The sequence below is a fragment of the Dipodomys merriami genome, unplaced genomic scaffold (genome assembly GCF_024711535.1).
Source record: "Dipodomys merriami isolate MVZ:Mamm:240054 unplaced genomic scaffold, mDipMer1.0.p SCAF_10, whole genome shotgun sequence".
Classification (NCBI taxonomy): domain Eukaryota; kingdom Metazoa; phylum Chordata; class Mammalia; order Rodentia; family Heteromyidae; genus Dipodomys; species Dipodomys merriami.
The window spans coordinates 49,141,543-49,165,016 of record NW_027202271.1 but is presented as its reverse complement, the minus strand read 5'-3'; the positions used below and the strand labels follow the sequence as shown (position 1 = coordinate 49,165,016).

Below are 23,474 nucleotides of genomic sequence, written 5' to 3'. Positions count from 1 at the left end.
AAGCCCCAGATCTGCAGCATCAGCAGCATCTCGACACTGATTAGAATTGCAAATTCTCAGGCCCTACCTCCACTCCCTGAGTCAGAAGAAGCTATCTTACTCACCAGGCCCTCCTTGTTGGAGAGCCGCTGGCTTGGTCCGCCGGCATCTGCTGAGGACACTGTGTTGATGGACTGCCTTGCTGAGGGTAGAAGAATAGGGATGGAGGACACAAGGTTCTTCTCTGTCATACTTCAGCCACAGTTGATGAGTTCCTCTCTTCCAATAAGAAGTGGTCAGCACGGCCGCTTCCCCATTGCCTGTTCTGCTCGCATCGTCTTAGTTAGGTTCTGTGGCAGCCTTTGTGCCAAGAGCTTGTCTGACCAGAAAAGTCCTTGAGAGATCATTAAGCCTCATTTCCCAGTCCTAGGTGACCAGTAACATGAAAGCCCAAAGTATTTTTAAAGAGCAACTTCCCTTTGCCCCCAGTAATTATTCTGCCCTCCAAGAAGCCTCTACTGCTTTCCTTCTCACCTGCAAATGGAGCCCCTGTCCTGAGGAGGACTTGACAAGGAGAGCCCCTGCTCTCCTTGAGGCTGGCCGCTCACTGGATCTTTCAGCACGGCCCTCCACTCCACAGGAGCTCGTTGGTCACCCTGCAGTCACATCTGCCTTCTCCTCCGTGCCCCCAAGGCCTCCTTTCTGCCTGTGGGCACTTACCTCTCTGAGAAGTTTGTTTCAAGGCTGTGTGTTTCAAGGCTGACATGATGGCCTTTCTTTATATCATGGGTGTCGTGCTCCTTACAGAAGACTCCCTCGGCTTGTTCCTTTCACAGGCCTGAATTTCAGCAGATAAGGCTGTGTCCTCTGAAATAGCTATATTTAGCAAATTTTGCACAAGATAGCAACCTCGTGGTGATTATGGGGAGACAGATGGAGACAGGTGTGGGAGGCGCTCAACTATCTCCCCGTACAGTGAGGGAAACGGAGGCCTCTGAGAGCCAGTGCGGCGGCATCGAGATGAGGACGCAGGAAGAAGGCCGTCCTGCCTGCCGGGAGGCCTGGGAAGCCTCCCTAAAAATGCCCTTCACACAGAGTTTCCGAGGGTGGAGGGGCTCACTTCACACAGATGCTTTATGGCCCAACTTTAATGCCTTCAAATCCCCACAAGCTAGCTAGTTTTTCCGCATGTAGAACCAGCGCAATGCTGCTTGTTATAGTATATTTTGTTCATCATTTGACAGTCACTGAGGGCTACCAAACATAATTGTTTGATCCTATTTTAATTTACTTGCTGAAAATGAATATAATAATTAAGCTTTGAAGCTATCTAAGGAAAGTATTCTACGGTAGAATTAATAGTTACGCCTTGGCTTAGAGTTGTGCCATGCACAATGCCTTTCCCAGCAGACTATCTCAGCTTCAACTATGAGTGAGCAGGGTGTTGGAAGGGGAACGATGTGGGGTGTCCCCCACAGGCTGCTTCACTCTTCCACCCCGCCCCCACCCTTCTACTGACCCACGCACAAACCATTTCCACAGAGACACGCACCACTTCAGACCTCCACCCAGCACATCCAATCACAATGGAAGTACCCACTGTTGTAAATCTCTCTTTTCTCATTCCTTCTTGGGAAAACTGCACTTGGAGGTCAGGGAATCCAGGCCCTCAGAAAAAGGATATTCCCATACTGATCATTTTGCACTTGAAAGTGAGAAACAATAGGCCAAGTCTGGTAACAAGATATCCAATGCTTGAAGCTAGTCAGTACTATAATGTGAGACTGGCTCAAAAGAAAAAGTAAAAGGAAGCAAAGAAAACAGGCTAAGCGAGGCACTGGTAGCTGGTTACTCAGTAGGCTGAGAGCTGAGGATAACAGTTGGAAGCCAGCCCCAACAGAAGAGTCTTTAAGACTTTTTTTTTTTTAACTCTGGGCTTGGGCGCTAGCCCTGCATTCTTCAGCTCAAGGCAAGCACTCTACTGCTTGAGCCACATCACCACTTCCGGTTTTCTAGTGGTTACTTGGAGATAAGAGTCTCACGGACTTTCTGCCCGGGGTTGGCTTTGAACCATGATCCTCAGATCTCAGCCTCTTCAGTAGCTAGGATTACAGGCGTGAGCCACCAGCACCCGGCTGTAAGACTCTTATCTCCAGTGAACTACCAAAAAATAAAAGCCAGAAGTGGAGCTGTGGCTCAAGTGGTAGAGTCCTATCCTTGAGGAAAAGAGGCTCAGGGACAATACCCAGGCCAAGTTCAAGCCACACAACCAACACAAGTCTTCCTTGCTACTAGAGCCAGGGATTCATCCAGCATGCCCCCCAAAAATTAGCAATTTATATGTGACAGCCACTGTACTAGGCACCATTTTTAGACCTTAGAACATTAGGCACCATCTAAGCCATTCCTCTTTGGCTTCTGTAGTGTTGTCTGTGGCCATCTTCCAACCCCATTTCAAAAGGTTCCTTCACTGGCTCTAAAAAAATTAAGCTTCCCATTGCAACAATGAGATGTACAAGACATTATGTTGAAAAACGAACTTTACAACTTTGGCCAGGGGGGAGGGGGGTGGCTCGGGGGGTGGGGGTGCTGGGGTTGGGGCGGGGGAGATGGGAAGGGATGGGAAGGGGAAACAAAGGAGGAGGCAACAATGCTTGATAAGAAATGTACTCATTACCTTGCCCATGTAATTGTAACCCCTCTGTACGGTATTTTCACAATTAAAAAAAAAAAAAAAAAAAAAAAAAAAGCTTCCTCTAGGCATTCACACACAGTGAGACCAAAGGAGGACAGTCTTTAGGAGATGAACACAAAGGCATAATGCCCATGTGCATCTGATCACACAATATAATATTTATTGAAATGAACTCCAGGAAATGGAAACAGAGATGTTTTCTTTGTTGCCATTTCATTTTTTCTTTTGGTCTTGTTTATCTGCCTTTGGGAATGTAAGGGGAGGCACAGAAATGGAGGGACAAAGGGTAAACAAATACAACAGTGGTAGTCACTAAACGCTGTGTTGAAAATGAACTATACGACTTGTGGGGGGGGGGGAGGAAGGGAAAAGCTGGGAAAGAACGAGGGAAGTAGGTGACACTGTCCAAAAAGCAATATACTTACCGCCTTTATAATAACAGTAAATACAAATTTTAAAGAAAAGTACAGTTCTTCTACATGAGACAATGAGAAAGAAAGAAAGAAAGAAAGAAAGAAAGAAAGAAAGAAAGAAAGAAAGAAAGAAAGAAAGAAAGAAAGAAGGAAGGAAGAACCTTCTGCTGAGATGTGATTCTTAGTTCTAGCCTTGTTTTTTCTTAAGCCATTTTGCCTGTTTCCATCTCCTCACCTACCTCTTTAGGCAGATGGATTTCCAGATCTTCTCCTCATGTCTGATTTGCCTGGTTATCGCCCTCAGCATCTGCAAAAGTACCTCTGTTATCTCTGTGCAAAAGCATGATTCCTTCAGTATTCCTGTCTCGACTAATGGCTTCCTCGTCTTCCTAGTGGGTTAATCAACAGATCCTCATCAGTCTGGAGCCTCCTCCTTGTGCGCTCCATCACCTCTGTGTCAATGCAGCTTAGGTTCTTTCTGGAAACAGCTTCCTGCCTCCCTGCATCTATCTAGCTTCCATCCTCCATCCAGCCACCAGAGCTATCTTTTTGCTGCATCACTCCCTAACTAAGCATCCAATGGGTCCCATTTTGGCAGAGGCAGTGACAACTCCAAACATACTATGTCACGCTCATTCCCCACCAGTTACCTCAACCCTCCACAGTATTTCTCACTTACAACATGCTGGAGCGTGGTGAGGGGTCTGCTGCTAAATGCCCTTTTTTCCCCTCTCTTAACACTTGGAAAATTCATATTCAACATCCTAAGCAGTCAATATTGATTGGTTAAATGAATGAATGAAGACTTGCCCAGTCTTCTTAGGCAAGGTGACACCTTTCCTGCTTATTGCTCCAGAAGCACTCTCTTCATATTCCTGTTGTTGCATCATGGCCGTTCTTCATGCTCCACCAGCCAAGAATGGCGTTAATGTGTCCATTCTTCTTCTCCCCTCACTGCCCTGGGCTCACGGTGGCCCCAGCCCTCCTCTCCTGCTGAACCAAGTGGCAGGTTCATTGGCCTCAACACACCTCTCACTCAGGCAGCCATTGCCAGCAGTGACACTTGCACACAATATGGCATCCTTAAAATGGACTCAGCTTTTCCAGTGAGTACAGTAAGCAACCCAGAATATCCACTCAATTGCTGAACCAACAGCAAATGGGATCTTTCTTAATACTAAATAAAATATTGATATTTTCCTTTTGATGTTAGCTGTGTATTGTTTCATGTTATTGAAAGACCTCTCCATGAGAGAGTATTCATGTGGCAAGATATGAGCAAGGTGATTTGTTAAAACCCATTGTTATGCTTTACAAAGAGTTCTTCACACATAATTCAGTGGACCAGACTATTGTCTCTGCTTCCACGGATAATATTCTCCTTACAGAATTCAGCCACTGCTTTGCCTTAAAACTTGGATACTGCGTGTTATTTCTTCTAGCTTTGCCTTTGATTTGTCTTGCACACTTATAAGTAGTCATTGAGAGAATCATTAAGGATATCAAAGTATGTAATCTTGATTCCATTTTCATAATATCTCTCTTCAGCAACTGCAAAAGAAAATTGGTGAGTCTAGGTAATTTTGAAACTAGTTTAAAAACATTTCAAGAGAGCTTCTTGTTCCCATACTGTGTGGCACAATAAATATCAAATACTGATCTTAGTAAATCCCTTTGTTTCCAGGACAGGTATGAGAGCTCTCAAAAAGATGCTGGTATAAAAATGATCAGAACAATGTGAAATACCTTTCCTAGGGAGGTCAAGCGAAAGATCCTAATAGAATTGTCATTATTGAGTTCAGTGTGATTCACTCACCAGTTAAACACTTTATCTAATTCTGGCACATTTCAGAATTAAAAGTGAAACGTTGGATAATATAAATGGAGAGATAAGAAAGTTCTTTTTCCTGATTCCTCTAATACACATAAGACAGCTGGATGCAGAAAGCTTAAAGCAGAAGATTCTTGTGTGTCAGTCCTGAGACTGTGCAATGCAGTAAACAGAATGAAAAGGAAAGACGCAATCTGGGAAAGCCTGCAGCAGTTTCTAAAATAACAGTTTCACTGTATCTGCATCTGTCTGCAGAGCCTATTCTCTTTGTGACATCTTTAGTTTTTAATGAATTTGTGCTGTTGGTGAATTATTGAAATGGTTTCCTCTAGCTCACCTTTTTATGTTTTCTCTCCTATTGTGTTCTCACCTGTCTTGTTTGGAAAATCCATCAGGCTAACTGTCAGGTAAGTTCTTCTTGGTATCTAATGTGATTATTAAGAATACCCATGGAGAAAAATGAAATAAACAGACTGTTGGTCACTGATGATGAATGATGAAAATAAACAAAAAGGGCACAGACTCAATTACAGAGAAACTTCCTTGCAGCTGCATAAAACTGAAGTAGCTACAAACCCTAAGCACGTTAAACTGGCATGAACATCTATCATAAGCACTTAGCCTAAGGGAATATAGCAGCTCTGCTGATAAAGTAGGTTACCTGGACTGTGTTGCTGTGGCTCATGATACAGATGGCTCCTGGAGGGCTTAGCTGGCGTGGGACAGTATTATGAACTATGGAGTCATATGTGAGTCTGCTATAAATTTGCTATCAGCTTCCACGGATTTGACCAGCTTTGTGAAAAACTCACAAGCTGGGCGCCAGTAGCTCATGCCTATAATCCTAGCTACTCAAGAGTCTGAGATCCAGAGGATCAAAATGTGAGGGCAGCATAAGCAGAAAAGTCATTGGAAACTCCATTTCCAATTAACCAGAAAGAAACTCGGGCAACAGCCTGAGTTCAATCCCCAGTACTGAAAAAATAATTTTTTTAAGGATTTGTTTTAAATCCCTATTTTAAGCCCCTATCTAAACAGCTCCTGTGCCTTGAAGAATGAGGGTGACTGGGGGGAAAGGGGCCGCTTGGCACATATTTTCATCATGTACAGTACACCAATGGAGTTAAATATAATGTGCTCGACCCGTGTCAGAAGAATGAATACAGAATCATTGTCTTTCCTATGTCTGAGAAAAGGACACTTTTCCACCCACAGGAAGCAGCTGGCCAATGACCACACTGCTTAATCCTCAAGTGTAAGACATGGACTTTAAAAGTCCAAAACATAGCTAATCCCAAGAGAGACAAGCACTTAAATTAGAGTATTTGAGCTTTGTGTGTTTGTGTGTGTGTGTGTTAGCTTGTGTTCATTTTTATCTTTCAAGAAGAAAGATTATGTGCTTTAGTTGCCATGCAACACATCCTGCTCTAACAGCTTTCTAATTTTAATTTCAGAAGTCTACAGAGCAAATGAAGAAGGTCCCTACTATTATTCTTTCAGTCTCATATAAAGGAGTCAAGTTTATTGATGCAACAAATAAGGTAGGTGTCACAGCTCTAGTTTAAACACCACATACCATCCTGAGTGTGTGATCTAAAAATCTTAGTATTCACATTTTAATCACTCTCCATAATGGAAAGAGAGAGAGAGAGAGAGAGAGAGAGAGAGAGAGAGAGAGAGAGAGAGAGAGAGAGAGAGAGAGAGAGAGAGAGACTGTGGAACTAGAATTGCTGTACATATTTTGCTCTTTTTCATGATGATTCTCTAATAGACTCCACCTACTTATCTGGCAGGTTCTCTTGGATCTAAAGAACATTAAAGCAGTAAAAAAAAAATCAGTTACAGAAGTTAGAGGCTAGATGAAGAACTAGAACATCTGCCTTTGCATACCTCTAGAGATCCGGGTACCTTTCATTCCTTTAGTACCTGTGAAGAACACCTGACCTGAGGAGCAGAGCTTCTGACTTTCCTTATTCTGTGACTGCCATAATTCCCAACCACCGAGATGTTAAGAGAGCTTCAGCTGTTGATTTTCTTGGGGATCACGATCAGAAAAGCAGCTCAGGCCCTACGTGTCATGCTCACCATGTGAACTGGTCACAGCTCTGAGGCTAAATGTGGGAAACTGGGTTGAGTTTTGTCAAGACCACAAAAATCCTCACTAGAAAGCTTGAGTATAACCACCGTCACCATCCATAAACTCCAAGTTAACTGCTCTGCTTCACAGAGCTCTTAAAGGTCTGTGTGTTTTATTTCCCTAATCCTTTCAGCTAAAAGAGAAATGAGGTGCTTGCCAATAGTGAATGGCATTTGTTTTCCATACTGCCTTTTGTGAGCTCCCACCTAAACTCCCTCTCCAACTCCATTCTGGAGGAAAGTCATAAAGGAATGGTGAAGCTAATCAGCAGTAAGTTAGGGCCAAAGCAACTAGATGTACATATCAGAGAAAGTCACATGCACAGTGACTCTTTGGTGTCTATAATAAACCTGGACACCTGAGACAACCAATTAGAAGTTTTTTTAATTGGATTTCTGAAAAATCATTGCATCTTTAGCAAGGTAAGCCATGGCTCCCCAAATCTTCTTTGGAAAACAATCTCCCAGTTTTAGAAAAAATTCTGAAACGTAGGCAGAAAGCTTCTAGCATGGCATTAGATACAGTTGACAATAGCCACAGGATATTCAGGCTAGATGCCTTATATGCAGTGGTGACTTGAGGTGCGCTGTGTTGTTGATACTTAGTTTTGTCAGATTGCAATTGCAGAGACTCCCATTAGAACAATTTCAATTGAGTTGTTTTTCTGTTTCTTGTAGACAACTGTAGTCCTGGTACATAAAATCACCTTATCCTTAAATTATAGTCAGTTGTTTAAAAAGTTCTAAAACTTTATGAAGCATTCATTGGTATCTGTTGTATCTAAATGTAACCAAAGGTCTGACACTTGAATTTTTGTCTCCTAATGTAGAGCAACTTTTTCTATCCTATTTGCATTTGAAAAACTTGACAAGCAACCTATTTTCAGGGGATGAGTTTGACACTGTCTGGCTGAGTTGGACGCTAATTATTTCTGAACAAGGGGTATTTGTGCTGGGACAATTCCAAAACCTTCAGGGCCATTTTCATCATACAGTAGTTGTATGACTGGGGGCAGATGCATCAGTAAATCCTCTCTCTCCCACCTGCACCATCAGAGCATGGTGTCGACACACGAAGATTAGAAATCCATTCTCCTGTATCTCTAGGAGTATTTCTGATTCAGTTCACCAGTGGTAAGATGACTATCCATAGACCTCTGCCAGTCATATTCTTGGGAAGTATCAGCACAATAATATCTACGGAAGACTTTGTTTACCCAGTAGCTTCGAACCACAGTCCTCAGTTCTCAGCCTCTGGAGTAGCTGAAGGTTGCATATGTGAGCCACTGATACCTGGTGAATTTCATATAGGTAAAGGCACCGAGTAAAGCAAACCAGCATCTTTTTCTGACCATGCAGTATAGTCTCAACATAGTTTCAGGATCTAGAGCAAAAGCAAAGTGCATAGCATAGGATGGTTGCAAGCAGCGCCATACTGTCAGTGACTGCACAGCAACATAGTTGGCTCTTTCATGACCTAAAGGACACTCACTTGGACTAGCTATGTCAGCAATCTTCCCCAGTAGGACACTGAAGAGAGAGATTAGATGCCTTGGGCAAAAGCCTGGTAGTTACTGTTTAGAAAGTCAAAGAAAAAAGATTGCATTTAGAAGGCTAAAAAAAAAAGTGATTGGTGTTACATGGGTGGGATTGAACTGCAGAAGGTTGAGAAACCTGAGAACCAGCCAGAGCTGAGGAACTGGCTTGAGGAGGTGTGAAGAATCTGCAGGGATGGAGCAGACTGATAGACTCCACTGCTGCTTCCTGATTTTGCCTTTGGAAAATTTCCCCTGTTGGGCAGTGCTGTCTTGCTGGGCCACTTTGGCCTGAATTTGGATTTGTGAATTTGAATTTGTCTGGATTTGTGAAGTAGACATGAATTTAAAGGTATTATTGCCACATCATGTACCAGTGGCCACTAATCCCGCACTAAGGTACAACCAAACAGACTCCTTCCTATTGATAGTCAGTGTTTATTCTCCAACACTGTTCTCCTAACGTATGTTCCCTCAACCTCCCCTGGAAAAAATGAAGGTAACTGTCTAATCTGCATGCAGGACATACGGCCTCAGATGTCCCTTGACTGAGTGCTGCCTACGGACACACCGCCTGCTGGTCATGGAGAAGGACTAAAACTTGATTTCCCCACTCCTGAACCTCATGCTTTTCCTATTGCTGCACAGCTACCTTCCACCAATTAAAGTACAAGGGATAATTAATTATGTGTTAATTACTCTTCCCTTCCTATTAGCCCCCATTACACTGTGAGAAAGATGAACTCTCCAGCGAAGCATTTCTTCCCTTTCATTCTCATAAATAAATAGGTCTGGCTGAGTTCATGGGGAAGGGTTAGAGCCTTGTTAGAAACACATAAATGTACTGCCTAGCAACTTAGGAAACGAATCACTAACCCTGATTTAAAAAGGAAGAAGCAGAAAACAATCTTGAATTTAAAATGGAATTTGGCTTAGATTTAGTCTGAAAATGTTTTAGAGGAATCACATCGGATTTCTCTGGATCCTTTGGCCAGAGGTATGGATTTAGCCTGGAGGGCCATGACGATGTGGTGACAGACCTTTCTTCAGATCTACAGGGTCTTCCGAATGTGACCTAGTTCCCACATCTAGAAATGACTGTGCCTCCTTGTACTGACCTTCTCAGCCTTCCAGCTGGCTAAATTAGGAACAGTGCAGCCCAGGGTCTGGTTGGTTTTGTTTTGTTGGGTATTTTTGTGGGGGGGGGGGGGGGGAGTGAGGGATGTTGAGTTTTTGTTGTTGTTTTCAAATGCCGGCTTCAAACATAGCTTATGCTGTTTTCTAGGCATCAAATATTCAGAACATTAACTGAAACAAATGCCCACTGTTTTCTCTAAGCAGCTCTGAGGTAGTAAAGACCAATTTCGGTATATGTGCTGTGGTCTTCAGCCCAAAGTGGCCCACCAAGAGAGCACTGCCCACTGAGGGAAATCCAAAGTAAAATCAGGAAGCAGTAATGGAGTTTATTAGTCTGCTCCTTTCCTGCATCTCCAGTTAGCCCTCATCCAGGGCTCCTGCCCTGGCTCTGGGACTCTCTCTGGAGAGGTGGATGCAATCTCTCCCTGAGGTGAAGCCTGGCCTGGGGAGGGAAGTCTTGAGAAATGCCCTAAATGGTGGCGCACAGATGGAAAGATTCAGTGAGGGGCAAGTTTCTAGGCTCCGTTACTATGTAATCTCTTTCCTTCTTAGAACCATCATATTCACTGGCCAGATCATACCATGCTTTCTTGCCCCTGCCAGGCTACCTTCTTAGCTGTTTCTCAACATGAAGGGTAGTAGTCCGGCAAAAATCACTCCCTGTTGAAAGGTACCAAGATGCCAAACTGCCTGTCCCAAAGGAACAGTAGGATGAGCCTCTCCCCAATCCTTCTTTGGTGCCTTTGAAAAGTTGTTTTCTCCCTAGAACATGCTGAGAATGAAAGGTTAATAACATACAAAGAGCCTTAATTTTAAACCCAGAGGCAACTTGTAACTTCACATGGTGGCACCTTTTAATTTATGGAGGAGCCTTGAATTGATGGTTGGCTGGAGAGGAAAGAATGCTATCCTCCTGGATTCTTCACCAGGGAGGAAGCCAGCCAGCCCGTCTCCAGGTGCAGCTGCAGAGACCTTGGCCCTGGAGCTGCATGAGAGGTAGAGAACTGGTAGATAAGAAGGGCGAGTCAGCGTTTCCACAGTGAGGTCCCACATGATAGAGCACACAGTCTAGCATTGGTTTGAATTCTCTCCTTCCTGAATACAGCTTTTATTAGCCAGCTTTTCTCCTAGCAGCTTAGACTGTGAGAGGAATAGGAATAACCATCTCTGCAGGAGGCTGGTTTTTAAATTCTGGAGCATCATAGAAGACAAGCTTCAGTGCGCTATTAAAAGCCAGCCCTTGTAGCTGAGGGCACAGCTTGGTGGTAGATCAGACTTGCCTTACATACATGAGGTCCCAGGTTAAATACAGAGCACCGTAAAACAATTAATTAGTTTATTAATTACTTTTTTAAAAAAAACCAGCCTGGAGCCGGGCGCTGGTGGCTCACGCCTGTAATCCTAGCTACTCAGGAGGCTGAGATCTGAGGATCGCGGTTCAAAGCCAGCCCGGGCAGGAAAGACCGTGAGACTCCTATCTCCAATAAACCACCAGAAAACCGGAAGTGGCGCTGTAGCTCAAGTGGTAGCGTGCTCGCCTTGAGCTGAAGAGCTGAGGGACAGCGCCCAGGCCCAGAGTTCAAGCCCCACGACCAACAAAAAAAAAAAAAAAAAAAAAACCAGCCTGGGCCCCTAAGAGTAAAGGAGAAAGGGTCTCCAGAAAGTTCTGGAGAAGACAAGGAAAGAAAGGAAAACTTCAAAAACCCATTTTACCTTTTTGGCTTAAAGCCAGGATACCGCCACACACCAGTGCATTCATGAAGAGTAGTGTCAGGTGAACTGGCACCATCCAGGAATGAAATGCACATTCAGATCACCAGCATGTGTCACCCTAACCATTCCCCCAAGAAGTTGATCCACCCTATGCAGACAAAGGATCCACAAAATTCAAAGTGCCAGTTCAGTAAAGTTGGAGGCAGTGCTCCTTACCTTCACCTATGACATCGATCTTCAATAGATGAGACCAACTCCACCCACACTTCCCAGGGTCTTAGCAGCCCCCACCCAATGATGGCAACTCTCCCACACCTGTGGGCATTGCACCTTTAAAGATCTACTCAGAGCCTAAAATTCCTTTGAAAGATGCACGATTTCCTATTTTAGCTTCCTACTTGAGGACATGCTGCCCAAATGCCAGAATAGGACCGTGGCCTTTATTTTGAAATTGTCTTGCAGTAGAAGAATGTTACTTGTTTGTGGAATTCCAATTTCAGTTTGAGTTATTTTTGACAGAGTGGCTGCATGTAATGTCAGCGTACAAGGCCACAGTGAAGAATGTCTTAACTTAATTTTCTTTTATGTGTTAATTCTGTAATTGCTTCACAAATACACAACTCTGTAGAGTAAAAGATGTGAAGTGCTTGCTGGGGGTTGCTGGTAGGGAAGGACATTTTGTAAGCATTTTTAGGCATTGATGGGTAGACATGGCACACTTCATTGCCAACGGGTTCTTTAAGACTTGCAGTTAAAAGTAATTAGGTAACAAAAACATTGAGGGGTTTAGATCTATGACAGCTGTAAAAAAAAAACCATAAGTGGGCTAGTATAAGATAAAAAATGATTGCACTCTTATTGAACTTTTTTCTTTTTAAATATAATTATGAGCCGGGTGCCAGTGGCTCACGCCTGTAATCCTAGCTACTCAGGAGACTGAGATCTGAGGATCACAGTTCAAAGCCAGCCTGGACAGAAAAGTCTGTGAGACTCTTATCTCCAGTAAACCACTAGAAAACCGGAAGTGGTGCCATGGCTCAAGTGGTAGAGCGCTTGCCTTGAGCTGAAGAGTGCAGGGACAGCGTTCAGGCCCAGAGTTCAAGCCCCACAACTGACAAAAAAAATATAACATGTATATATATATATGTGTGTGTGTATATATATATATGTGTGTGTATATATATACACATAAATATAGCTAAGTATCAAAACAAGTTTCCAAAATTATATTAAGGAAAGTAAGGCAGACCCAAAGAAACATAGGTTGCATAGTTTCCCTCATTTGTAGAAATTAGAATGTGCCTATAAATCTACAAGTAATGGATGGTAAAAGACAAAAACTTACATCCAGACAAGGTAAATTAAAAAGGACTCTCAGCATTCACACAGTGAGACCAAAGAAGGATATTCTTAGGAGAGGATCACAAAGGCTCAGTAGCTTTGTGCATATGATCAAATAAAATGATGTTTATTGAAGTGAACTCCCAAGAATTGGTAACAAGAGTTTTTTTATTACTTTGCCTTTTGTTTTCATTTTTGTTTTTTTTTGTGTGTGTGGGGGGGGGTCCCTCCTTTGTCACTTTTTTGATTTCTGTTCCTTTGGTCTTGTATGTAAGTTTACCTGTTTGGGGAAGGGTCAAGGGGAGCACGGAAATGGTGGGACAAAGGGTGAACTAATTCAGCGGTGACACTCACTAGACACTATGTTGAGAATGAGCTATACAACTGGTAGGGAATGGGGGCCAGGAGGGAAGATGTGGGAGAAAATGAGGGAGGGGTGACACTGTTCAAAAAGAAATGCACTCATTACTTGACTTATGTAACTGTAACCCCTCTGTACATCACCTTTACAATGTACATTCATTAATTTCTCTTTTTTTGCCAGTCCTGGGCTTGAACTCAAGACCTGGGCACTGTTCCTAAGCTTCTTTTGCTCAAGGCTAGCACTCTACTACTTAAGCCACAGCACCACTTCCAGCTTTTTGTGCTTATGTGGTACTGAGGAATTGAACCCAGGGCTTCATGCATGCTAGGCAAACACTCCACCACTGAGCCACATTCCCAGCCCATTAATTAATTTCTTTAAAAAAAAAAAAAGTTTCTAGATGGGCACCAGTGGCTCATGCCTATAATCCTAGCTACTCAGGAGGCTGAGATCTGAGGATCATGGCTCAAAGCCAACACAAGCAAGGAAAGTCCATGAGACTCTGATCTCCTATAAACCATCAGAAAACCATAAGTAGTGCTGTGGCTCAAGTGGTAGAGCTCTCACCTTGAGCTGAAGAGCTGAGGGATAGGACCCAGGCTCAGAGTTCAAGCCCCACAACTGACAGACAAAAAATGTTTCTAGCAGGTTTTGCAGGAAAAATAATGCTCTGTGGTTATTTTGTATTTCAGGACAATGGTACTAAACCATTCTTCCCAGCAGTACTCTCAAGCAGGCAGGGATGGGATGAGGGGAGGGCACAAAGAAATGCTAGAAAGGAAAAATGAGATTCTTTTAGAATATAGAAAGGGAGAGTAGAATTGACGACCAGCATTAAAATACTTGTGAAAGAGCCTGATTTCTGCTGATGATCTCAGACTTCAGCCCTAGCTGCACACTTGACCTGTAAGCGGCACTGCAAGCAAGGCTCATCTTCTCACCTGTAGATGAAGGCAGTAACAGCAAACCACATCCCATCATACACACGGAGGGATGAGGGAAGGAGAGATGATCATACAGCCAAGGCCTGAATATTGCAATATGGTGCCCCTGGTCCTGTGTCTTAGCTGGCACAGACTTCTGAAGAGAGAGAGACCACCTGAGGCTGTGTCTGCCTTGGATCTGGGGGACAGGGTGGGTCACAAGAAGAGGGCAGAGGTTGGAGGTGTAGTTCCATGATGGGGCGCATGTTCCCTGGCATAAATGAGCCCCTGGTTTCCATTCTCAGCACCTCAAAAAAAAAAAAAAAGGAAAAAGAACAGGGAAAGCATAATGGCAAGGGAATTGGACACCTGTTTGGGTCACTGTTGAGTGACAAATGATCCTCCCTGGGCAGAAGTAGCAGGAGGCAGGGTTGCATATCAACAGCTGGACGTGGGGAGTGGAAATGATAAAATGCTGCGTAATTACAGTCTCTTGCAAAAGCGTCTGCCACCCAGCTCTTCTCAAAAGCGTCTGCAGGGCCTGCTTCCGTGCACAGCACCTGGTGGGGGCCGCCGCTCCAGGATATGACTATTTTAAGTTGTTTTTCATTAAATGAAAACATCTCTTCCAGACCCAGAGTACATTTGCCCACAGATAGTGTGCTGAATCACTTTGAATGTTGCTAGTCTAGAACATTCTAGAAAAGAAAGCACCTTCTCCCCAGGTTACTTGCCTTGGTCCTAAAATGTGCTGTTTTGCCTAGGAAAGCAATGGTTATTTGTGTCTTATTTCTTCCCCCAGAACATAATTGCTGAGCATGAAATTCGTAATATTTCCTGTGCTGCCCAAGACCCCGAAGACCTCTCAACGTTTGCTTATATCACAAAAGATTTGAAGTCCAATCACCACTACTGTCACGTGTTTACTGCCTTCGATGTGGTGAGTCTCACCCTCTTTGGACAGATTATTTCCCAAAGTATGCCTGGATTTTAATGAAGGCCCAACTTGTAATTCACCTGTCATCTTGGCTTGTTTGCTGTGGATTAAGGTAGAGCAAGCAAATTGGTTGGTTCATGTGGCCATAACAACATACCACATCTTGAGTAGTTTAAACAACAGAATTTATTTGATCACATTTCTGGAAGCCAGAAGTCCAAGATCAAGGAACTGGCAGGTTGGTTTCTTGTGAGAGTGCTGAAAAGAAGGCTACCTTCCTCCCTGGTCCTCACATGGCCATTCCGTTGTCCATGAATGTTTATGTCCAGAGTTTCTTGTCTTGCAAGGACATCAGTCAGATGTCCCTAGTGAGTTCCTTTTAACTCAGTGATCTCTTTAAAGGCCCTGTCTTCAAATACCAGCACATCCTGAGATACCAGGGGTTAGAATTTCAACCTAATGGTGAGAAGTGGGGCGTGGGTCACAATTTAACCCATAACACCAAGTATAAAGTACTTTGGCGTCCTCAACTTTTGGCTTTTTTATAATTTTTGCAAGCTCAGCATTTCTCCACCCCCACCCCCATATTATACTTCTCCATTCAACTCAGCGCTGTACTCCTATCCTGGTATCTCAGCTGTCAACTCAGCGCTGTACTCCTATCTTGGTATCTCAGCTGTCTGCACTCAACTACCAGCTTCACTTTTCAACTTGAGAAATCTCTTTCTGCCTCTGGTACCCAAGTACAGTGAAGAGCCTCTAGCCTCCTTATTTCCTTAATATACCTGTCAGTTGTTTAGCAGCCATTTCTAAGTCCAGGCATAATAGATGGGCTTGCCTCCACAATATTTACAGTTTTCTGTTTTGCGTAGCCATCAAATTAGACACTTAAAAAAATAATAATTGAGAGCTCCAAGCCCTGGCCCACATGCTCATTCACAAGTGAGTCTTAAGACTTCCTTGTGATATTACACCACTATACTATACTTGTCATTAAGCCTAAACACTAATTTATATGTTACAAATTTAGCAAATGAAAACAGTTCAAGAAAACAACAAATGTTCCTTTAGGTATCATATGCCCTCAAGATAGCACAAATTGCCTAAAGATGTTTCTAATATAGAATACCCAGCATTATACAGGTGGACCAAACAAAACGATATGACTGTATGTGAAATAACGTATAATCAGAAGAATCAGAAAATGCCACATTAACTTGGTTATTCTGCTCTGAATAGCTGCTCTGTGAAGCACAGATTTAGAGAATTAGAGAGAAGTAACAGTCATATATATTTTAGGAGTCGGCCTACAGTTCAGTGTTAGGAATAAAAGGCCATTTGGAGCAATCTCTTCTGGTTCTGACACATACACCATGGACCAAAGCCAGCGCCTTCCAAATTTACACCATCCTGAGGTCTGTCGCTCACATTCACCTCATAACCTTTTTATCCTGCTGCACATTGATCAGCGCTTTAGGTTTCTAGTGATTGGAAACGAGAAAGAATGCTCATGGGCCGTTAGAAATATTCCTTCTAATTTTGGAAGCATGAGGAAAATAATGTAAAAGCAGTAGGTGGTAACAGTAAGGATGGCAAAGGAGAGCCTCCAAGGCTGCTCTAAATACTTCTGGATGTGGTTATTTGTACGAGATTGAAGTGTTGATTAAAGTCATTTCATTTCGGGTCTGTGAGACGTATTAGAATTCTGACGCCTGGCACAGAACCTACCATTCTTGTAGATGTTTCTTAAACAGATTTCATTCTATCCACATGTATTTTGGGTCACGGGATTGGTGTCATAGAACATACAGTCCACATTCACATTCTAGATTAGCTGCCTCCTCACTCCCAGATGGGAGCGAATTGGAAGACTTTTTCTGAATCAAGTTTTCTTACCTATAAAACAAAGATAAGATTTGTGCCCCCCACAGGTTTTTACCAGGATTGAAATGAAAGAACATGCTTGGAGAACCTAGTAAATAATAAGAGTCCCTTCTCTCTTCTCCTTGCCGACTGACATCAACTGGCAGCCTGTCCCTTTTATTACTAAAGAAAAAGGCTTGCCAGAAGTATATTTATCATGTAGAGTTTCCCCGATGCTATTGTAAAACCTTCAAGTGAAAGTACTAAATAAGAGTAAAGTAGGCTGCTGGGCATGACACTGGTGGCTCACGCCTATAATCTTAGCTACTCAGGAGGCTGAGATCTAAGGATCATAGTTTGAAGCCAGCCTGGGCCAGCAGAAAGTGGAGCTCAAGTGGTAGTGTACCAGCCTTCCCCAGGCCCTGAGTTCAAGCCCCAGGATTAGAAAGAAAAAAAATATGATGCATAGTGACAACATGCCTATAATCGCAGCATTCAAGAGGCTAAAGGAGGAAATTGGCTTACTGGAGCAAGCCTTGCTGCTTGTTAATTAAAAGAGAAACAATAGCAAGAAAGCACTGGTTCTTCAGACCCTGCTGCCTCTCAGCAGTGTTTTCACCATCATCACCATTAGTATTCCAGTGCTTTTCAGGATGATCCCCAGCATATCCTTGCACAACACAGCATTTATTTGCATACAATTGGTTTTTAAGGTAATACATCATTTGCTTTCATGAACGTATCCGAAGTATTATTCTGTATTCAAGATAAAAGTGTAGCCATCTGCCCTATTGGTCTGATGAAAGAAGGGGGAAGAGCAAAGAAAGAAAGATGCAGGGGGAATTGTAACTCAAACTGTTTATCTTACAATCAGCATAGGTGTCCCTGATACATGTGGAAACGTGGAGACTTGCTTCAGCTTTTATCTTTTCATCCAGATGTTTGATTTAATGTAGACACTCCAGTTGAGCATTCTCCTATCTGCTCTGAAGGATTTTCATCTTACACAAATCTGCCATTTTAATCCTCTCTAGGTGAACACAGTTTGTCTAACTTCAAAAATAGCAACAAAGGCCACCAGGCTTGACCTGGGCCTTTGAGCAATTCCGAATGCAACAAGCTTTCCTTGTACTTAAAAAAATATTTTTTAAAAACTCTTTGACAGGGATTTTGTATTTATATATAGGGCAGTTCAATATTTCAGTCCAATCTTAAAACCTTAAACTTCTTTTGATGAACGTCAGTCTCCTGGGACACAAAAAAGGAAATATTTTGGAAGGATGGAAGGAGGAAGAGAGGAAGGGAGGGACCTTTGAGCTGATAGAGATGAGTATGAATACATTTCTAATTGCAAGCTTATTGCTTCTTCAGTCCTGTAAACCTTTTATCATCTGTGTGATTTTCATTTGTTGGGTTTTGTTTGTATGTTGCCAGTCCTGGGGCTGGAACTCAGGGCCTGGACACTGTTTCTGAGCTTTTTTAGCCCAAGGCTAGCATTCTGCCACTTGAGCCACACCTCTACTTTTGGCTTTTTGGTGGTTAATTGGAGTTAAAGATCTCACAGACTTTCCTGCTCAGGCTGGCTTCAAGCCACGATCCTGAGATCTCAGCCTCCTGAGTAGCTAGGATTTCAGGCGTGAGCCCTCTGGCGCTCAGTGACCTGTGTTTTTAAGTACTGCCATCATGTGGTGTGTTTTCATCTGTTCCCACCAAGAACATTCAGTGTCCAGCAAGCTTTCAGGTTATGGACAGTTAGATTTGAAACTTAGCATTTTCCTGTGGAAATTCTGTGATCTAGGAAGAATCACAAAGCTAGAATGAGTTTTAACATCGTTTTATGTACAGTGCACACTGATGCCTTGAACATGCACAGATGCAAGGAAGGCATTGGAAAGTGCTGTCCCCACATTTACCTGGCCCCAGGAGCTTTTTTCAGAGCACTTTTTGCAAGGTTGGCCTTCTGCAGAACACAATTGGCAAAATATTACACCTGGATAATTCCTATACCCGTTTCCATTACTTTAGAATCTACAATAAGTTCAACTTATGATAATTTCAGTTTTAGATGATAGGGAGATGAAAATAATTCTAAAGTGAAACAGAATTGGGAATGGCAAGAACAGAATCCAGTCTGTTCCTACAGGTGAATCAAGGCTACCTTGCAATTCTAGAGTCTATGGCCGCACTATGGTCATAGCTAATTTTAATTCACATCACTCACTAGGTAAGCCTGTAGGACAGAAGGTTTCCAAGCTCCAGTGGTGTCTTGGGAGAAGAGGAAGCAGCGGGGATGATGGTAAAGAAAAATATGTTATTACCAGACCAGAAGTTACCAACGGTAAGAGTAGATTCAGCTTCCATTCCTGCACTCATTCCTTAAATGGAAGTCAGGAGATTCTGTCCAAATAGGACTGGGAGAGTGAGGGGCACCCAGACTGTCATCATCTTCCTAAGACGCTGAGGGTGGGCCACACATACAACCAAGGCAGCCTGAAAACTTGTCTTCCATACTGTGTTCACTCAGTTGTTCTAGATTCTTCAGTAGTAAAGTTTCTCAGTGATAAGTATTTTTAATTGCATTTTATTGTAAAGATGCTGTGCAGAGGGGTTACAGTTACATGAGTAATGAGTACCTTTCTTGCCAATCGTTGTTACCCCCTCCTTTGTTTTTCTCCTACTATTCCTTCCTTCCCCCTCCCCCAATGTTGTAGAGTTCATTTCCAACCTAGTGTCTTATGAGTATCATTGTTGCAATGGGTCATCCTGTGTCCTTGTTTCAGCATTTTGTTATTCCCCTTCCCTCCCCAAATTAGATAAATGTATATACAAGATGTAAGGTGCCAAAAATCAAATACAGTGACAACAGGAGATATACCAGAGGGGTAAGAACATACAATAGAAACAAAAAAGAAATCACATAGTTCATTAAAAACAACAATAACAAAGAAAAACCTCTTTTGTCCATATCTTGGGGTTCATTTCGCTTAGCATCATCTTATCTGGTCATATTTTTTTAGCTTTTCTGTTCATCTGCTAAGATTATCCTAGGTTATACTAATTATTGCAAATGAGGGAAACCATGGGACCTATATTTCTTTGTGTCTGGCTTACTTCCCTTAATATGATTTTTACATAGGCTTATGAGAAGGATTTCGGTGGGTTCTCTGTGGGAGCACCAGATGTGCTTTAGAATCTGGAGAGGTCATTGAAATGGTTTGCATTTGAAAGATTTCCTCTTTCTGTTTTCTCTTTTAAGTAGCATTGAAAGCCATGCCTCTGCTGCTACAGTAGCTCCTTGCTAATTCGAACTTCATAAAGAAAGTGCTCGCAGCCTCTGGTATTTTTAACCATGCTCATTTTTCTCTTACTTACAACTCCCCAGTTCTGTCCTCCTCAGTGTGCATTGCACGGCCAGGCGGAGGCTGGCTCAGCCAAAAATGTTACCGCCGTGGTGCTGCGGGGTGGGCGCACGTGTCCCTATGCTTTCTTAACGGAGTGTGGGCCATGAAAGGATCCAAACTGGAAAGACAAAAATGACAGCATGCAGGAAAACATGGCCAGCCCACTGGGCTAGCATGCAGTAGTACTCCACCAGCCACTGATGCTGAGCAAGCCAAAGCATAGGAAAGAGCAGCATCTTGGAGAAAAGGCAGCAGTAGGGATGGAAGCATTAGGAAATGTGAATGTTTAAAATGAATTCTCTTCCACTCCTTCCTCAGGTGAGGGGCACCTACACCAGCCTTACTTTGGGTCTGCTGTGAATTGGTTTCTTAGTGTTCTCATCAGGTTAATGAACTGTAAATTCCTAAACCCTTTCTTAAGCTCTTAGTGAAGTATTCAGGTTGGGGGGAGGGGGGGAACAAAAAGTATTCATGGCTTACATGGCAGCGGTTGTGAGAAATTTAAAATATAAAAGAAATGTTGGCTATGAAGGTAGTAGTGGTGTTGGTTTTCTTCTGACAACTAAATATTGTCTGTAGAAGAAGGTTATCTTTTTCATTCCCTTCCTCGTTTTTTTTTTTTAATAAATAAAAATGATCTCAATCTGTTTGACAAAAGTAGACAGAAGGCAACAGGTAGGAGGATCGCCTTGGAGTCAAGCCTAGGGAAATTGTGAGATCCTACCCTAAAAACTAACTGAAGAACAGTGAATGTGGCTCAAGTGGTACCACACTTGCCTAGCAAGTGGGAAGCCCTGAGTTTAATTCACACTACTCAAAATAATAATAATAATAATAATAATAAAAGGAAAAAATATGGTTAGTTTCCCACCAATAAGTAGAGGTGCTACTTCACTTTGCATGTAGAGTAGACCCCATTCCCTAACTTGTCCAGCCAGATGAAATTTAGCAAATCAGGAGGGATTACATGCAGCAGATGACTCTTAACTGAATTAAGGAAAAAAAGGAAGACAGCACTTCAGGCCTGTGGTCCTTCTACAGCATGTATACTACTCCTTCAACACTATCTAATAAAAGAATAGAGGGCTGAGAATGTGGCTTCGGTGTAGAGTGGATGAAGCCCTGGGTTTGATTCCTCGGTACCACATAAGCAGAAAAAGCCGGAAGTGATGCTGTGGCTCAAGTGGTAGAGTGCTAGCCTTGAGCAAAAGAAGCTCAGGGACAGCCCAGACCCAGAGTTCAAACCCCAAGACTGCGGGAGGGGCGGGGGAATAAATTAGCATTGCTAGATTTCATTCTTTTCTCCACTAAGAATTAGTGAAGCCATTAAGTCCAAAGTGAATGGGTAGAGATATCTTTTCTCATTCTTTTTATTGTTATTGTTGAATATTATCAGTGAGTTAACAATCTGTTTTTTGTAAAGTTAAAAAATTAAGTACTCTGATTTCTTTATAGTTAGATTGCTTTACACACTTATATATGGATAATCACCCATCAGTATCTGAGGAGGACTTGTTCCAGTACCCTGTGCATACCAAAAAACACAGATGCTCTAATCTTTCATATAAAATGATGGAATGTTTGCTTAAAACCTTCACACACCTGTATGTTTTACATCACTTCTAGATTACTTAAAATGTCAATGTTATATAAATACTTCTTATCCTATATTGTTTACTGGATAAAAAGAAAAAAAGACATCTGTACATGTTCCACACAGATATATTTGTTTGCTACAGATAATGATCCACTAACACAGAGAGATGAGTATATTCATGACACCACCCTCCAAAATATTTTAAAATCAAGTGACACATTACAGATGAGGTCTTTAGAATCAGGATGATTTTGAATGCCAGATTGGCTCTTCCTAGCTGCATTGTTTGGGCAAGGATACCTCGCCTCAGTTTCCTCATCCATAAAATAGAGATAATAATAGTAGCCACCTTTTGATACTATAAGGATTGAATATGGTAGCACATACCCATTTTCTAAAACATAGTGCTTTAGCCCATGAAGATGGGGAGGGAATAGGAAGAGGAGACAGAATGATGTTTATTTTCATCATCAGACCCTGGGTGAAGATTTATGCCCTAGGCTTTTACTTACAACGTATTTGCTGCTGAAGGAAAGAGTGAAAATCCATATAAATACAGTATTCCTTTATTTATTGTGTCTACCATGAGTCAGACAAAGGTCTGCGCTCCCAAGAGTTCATAGTACTGTTGTAAAAGCAGGATCGTAAACAAATAATTATAATAAAGTCATAGCCTTGCCATCCTGGAGTTATGGCAGCACACAGCAGGACAAGATCTCCCAGAGGAGGGATGCTCCGGCTGGAAACCGGATGTTCAGTTGGTGTGAGCATGTGGTAAATTTGGAGGCATGACAATTCATTAATTCACTTCAGAATGATGAGCTCGGGGCATTAGGTAGACATCTGCAATGAGCAAAGAAAAAGTCACTTCAGTTTACAGTCAGCCTCCATATCCACAGGCTCTGTATCCCTGAATTCAACCGACCATGGATTTAAAAGACTTAGAAAAAAAATTGCATTTATACTGAACCGATACAAACTCTTTTTTTCCTAGTCATTATTCCCTTTAAAAATGTAATATGACAAGTTACATAAAAGTTCCTAGGTATTATAAATAAACTAGAGATGATGGAAGGGACACAAGAGGATATATATATATAAGTTGTATGCTGTAAATGCAGCACACTTTGGGGTATCCCAAGAGAGGTCTTGGAAATCAATCAAGGAAATAGGCATGTCCATTGGAGAAATATTTTCCACAAGGTTTAAGCTAAGGGCTTAAATTTGCTGAGTGCTCCCTTTCTCCAGGCTTCCTAAATTAGTAAAGAGTTTACGGCAGCTTACTCACACCAGGAACTTTCACTGAAGAGGAAGGAGAGGTTGAAATACTCCAAATCTCTCCTTTCTGTCTTTTTGTCAGGTCCTTGCCAATCAGCTTGATTACATGTGACCCTCAGGTGGGTGTGGGGGGCCTACTGGCCATCCACCTTGGATAGAGGATCCATAAAGACAAGTAACCTCCATGGAAAGTCTGGACCATTCTAAGAAAAAGTCATGACATAACAAGTAGATCCAACCCAAACTTGGGATGAGGCATGATGTTGAAGCTTAGCAGGCAGCAGAATGCTGTACCATCCTGAAAAGTATGGTTTATATAAAGCCATCCCAG

The 23,474-nt window shown here is 42.5% G+C and overlaps 1 protein-coding gene across 9 annotated transcripts in view; it reads left to right on the top strand.

The window, feature by feature from the left end:
* The window catches only part of Anks1b (ankyrin repeat and sterile alpha motif domain containing 1B), a 972,026-nt gene that overhangs the window by 933,265 nt on the left and 15,287 nt on the right, over positions 1-23,474 (top strand). For all 9 annotated transcript variants that reach the window (XM_069990836.1, XM_069990828.1, XM_069990821.1 and 6 more), the window contains 3 exons: positions 5,314-5,325; positions 6,373-6,459; positions 14,870-15,007. In XM_069990836.1, coding sequence (XP_069846937.1) covers positions 5,314-5,325; positions 6,373-6,459; positions 14,870-15,007 — 237 coding nt within the window. The remainder of the gene's footprint in view (positions 1-5,313; positions 5,326-6,372; positions 6,460-14,869; positions 15,008-23,474) is intronic.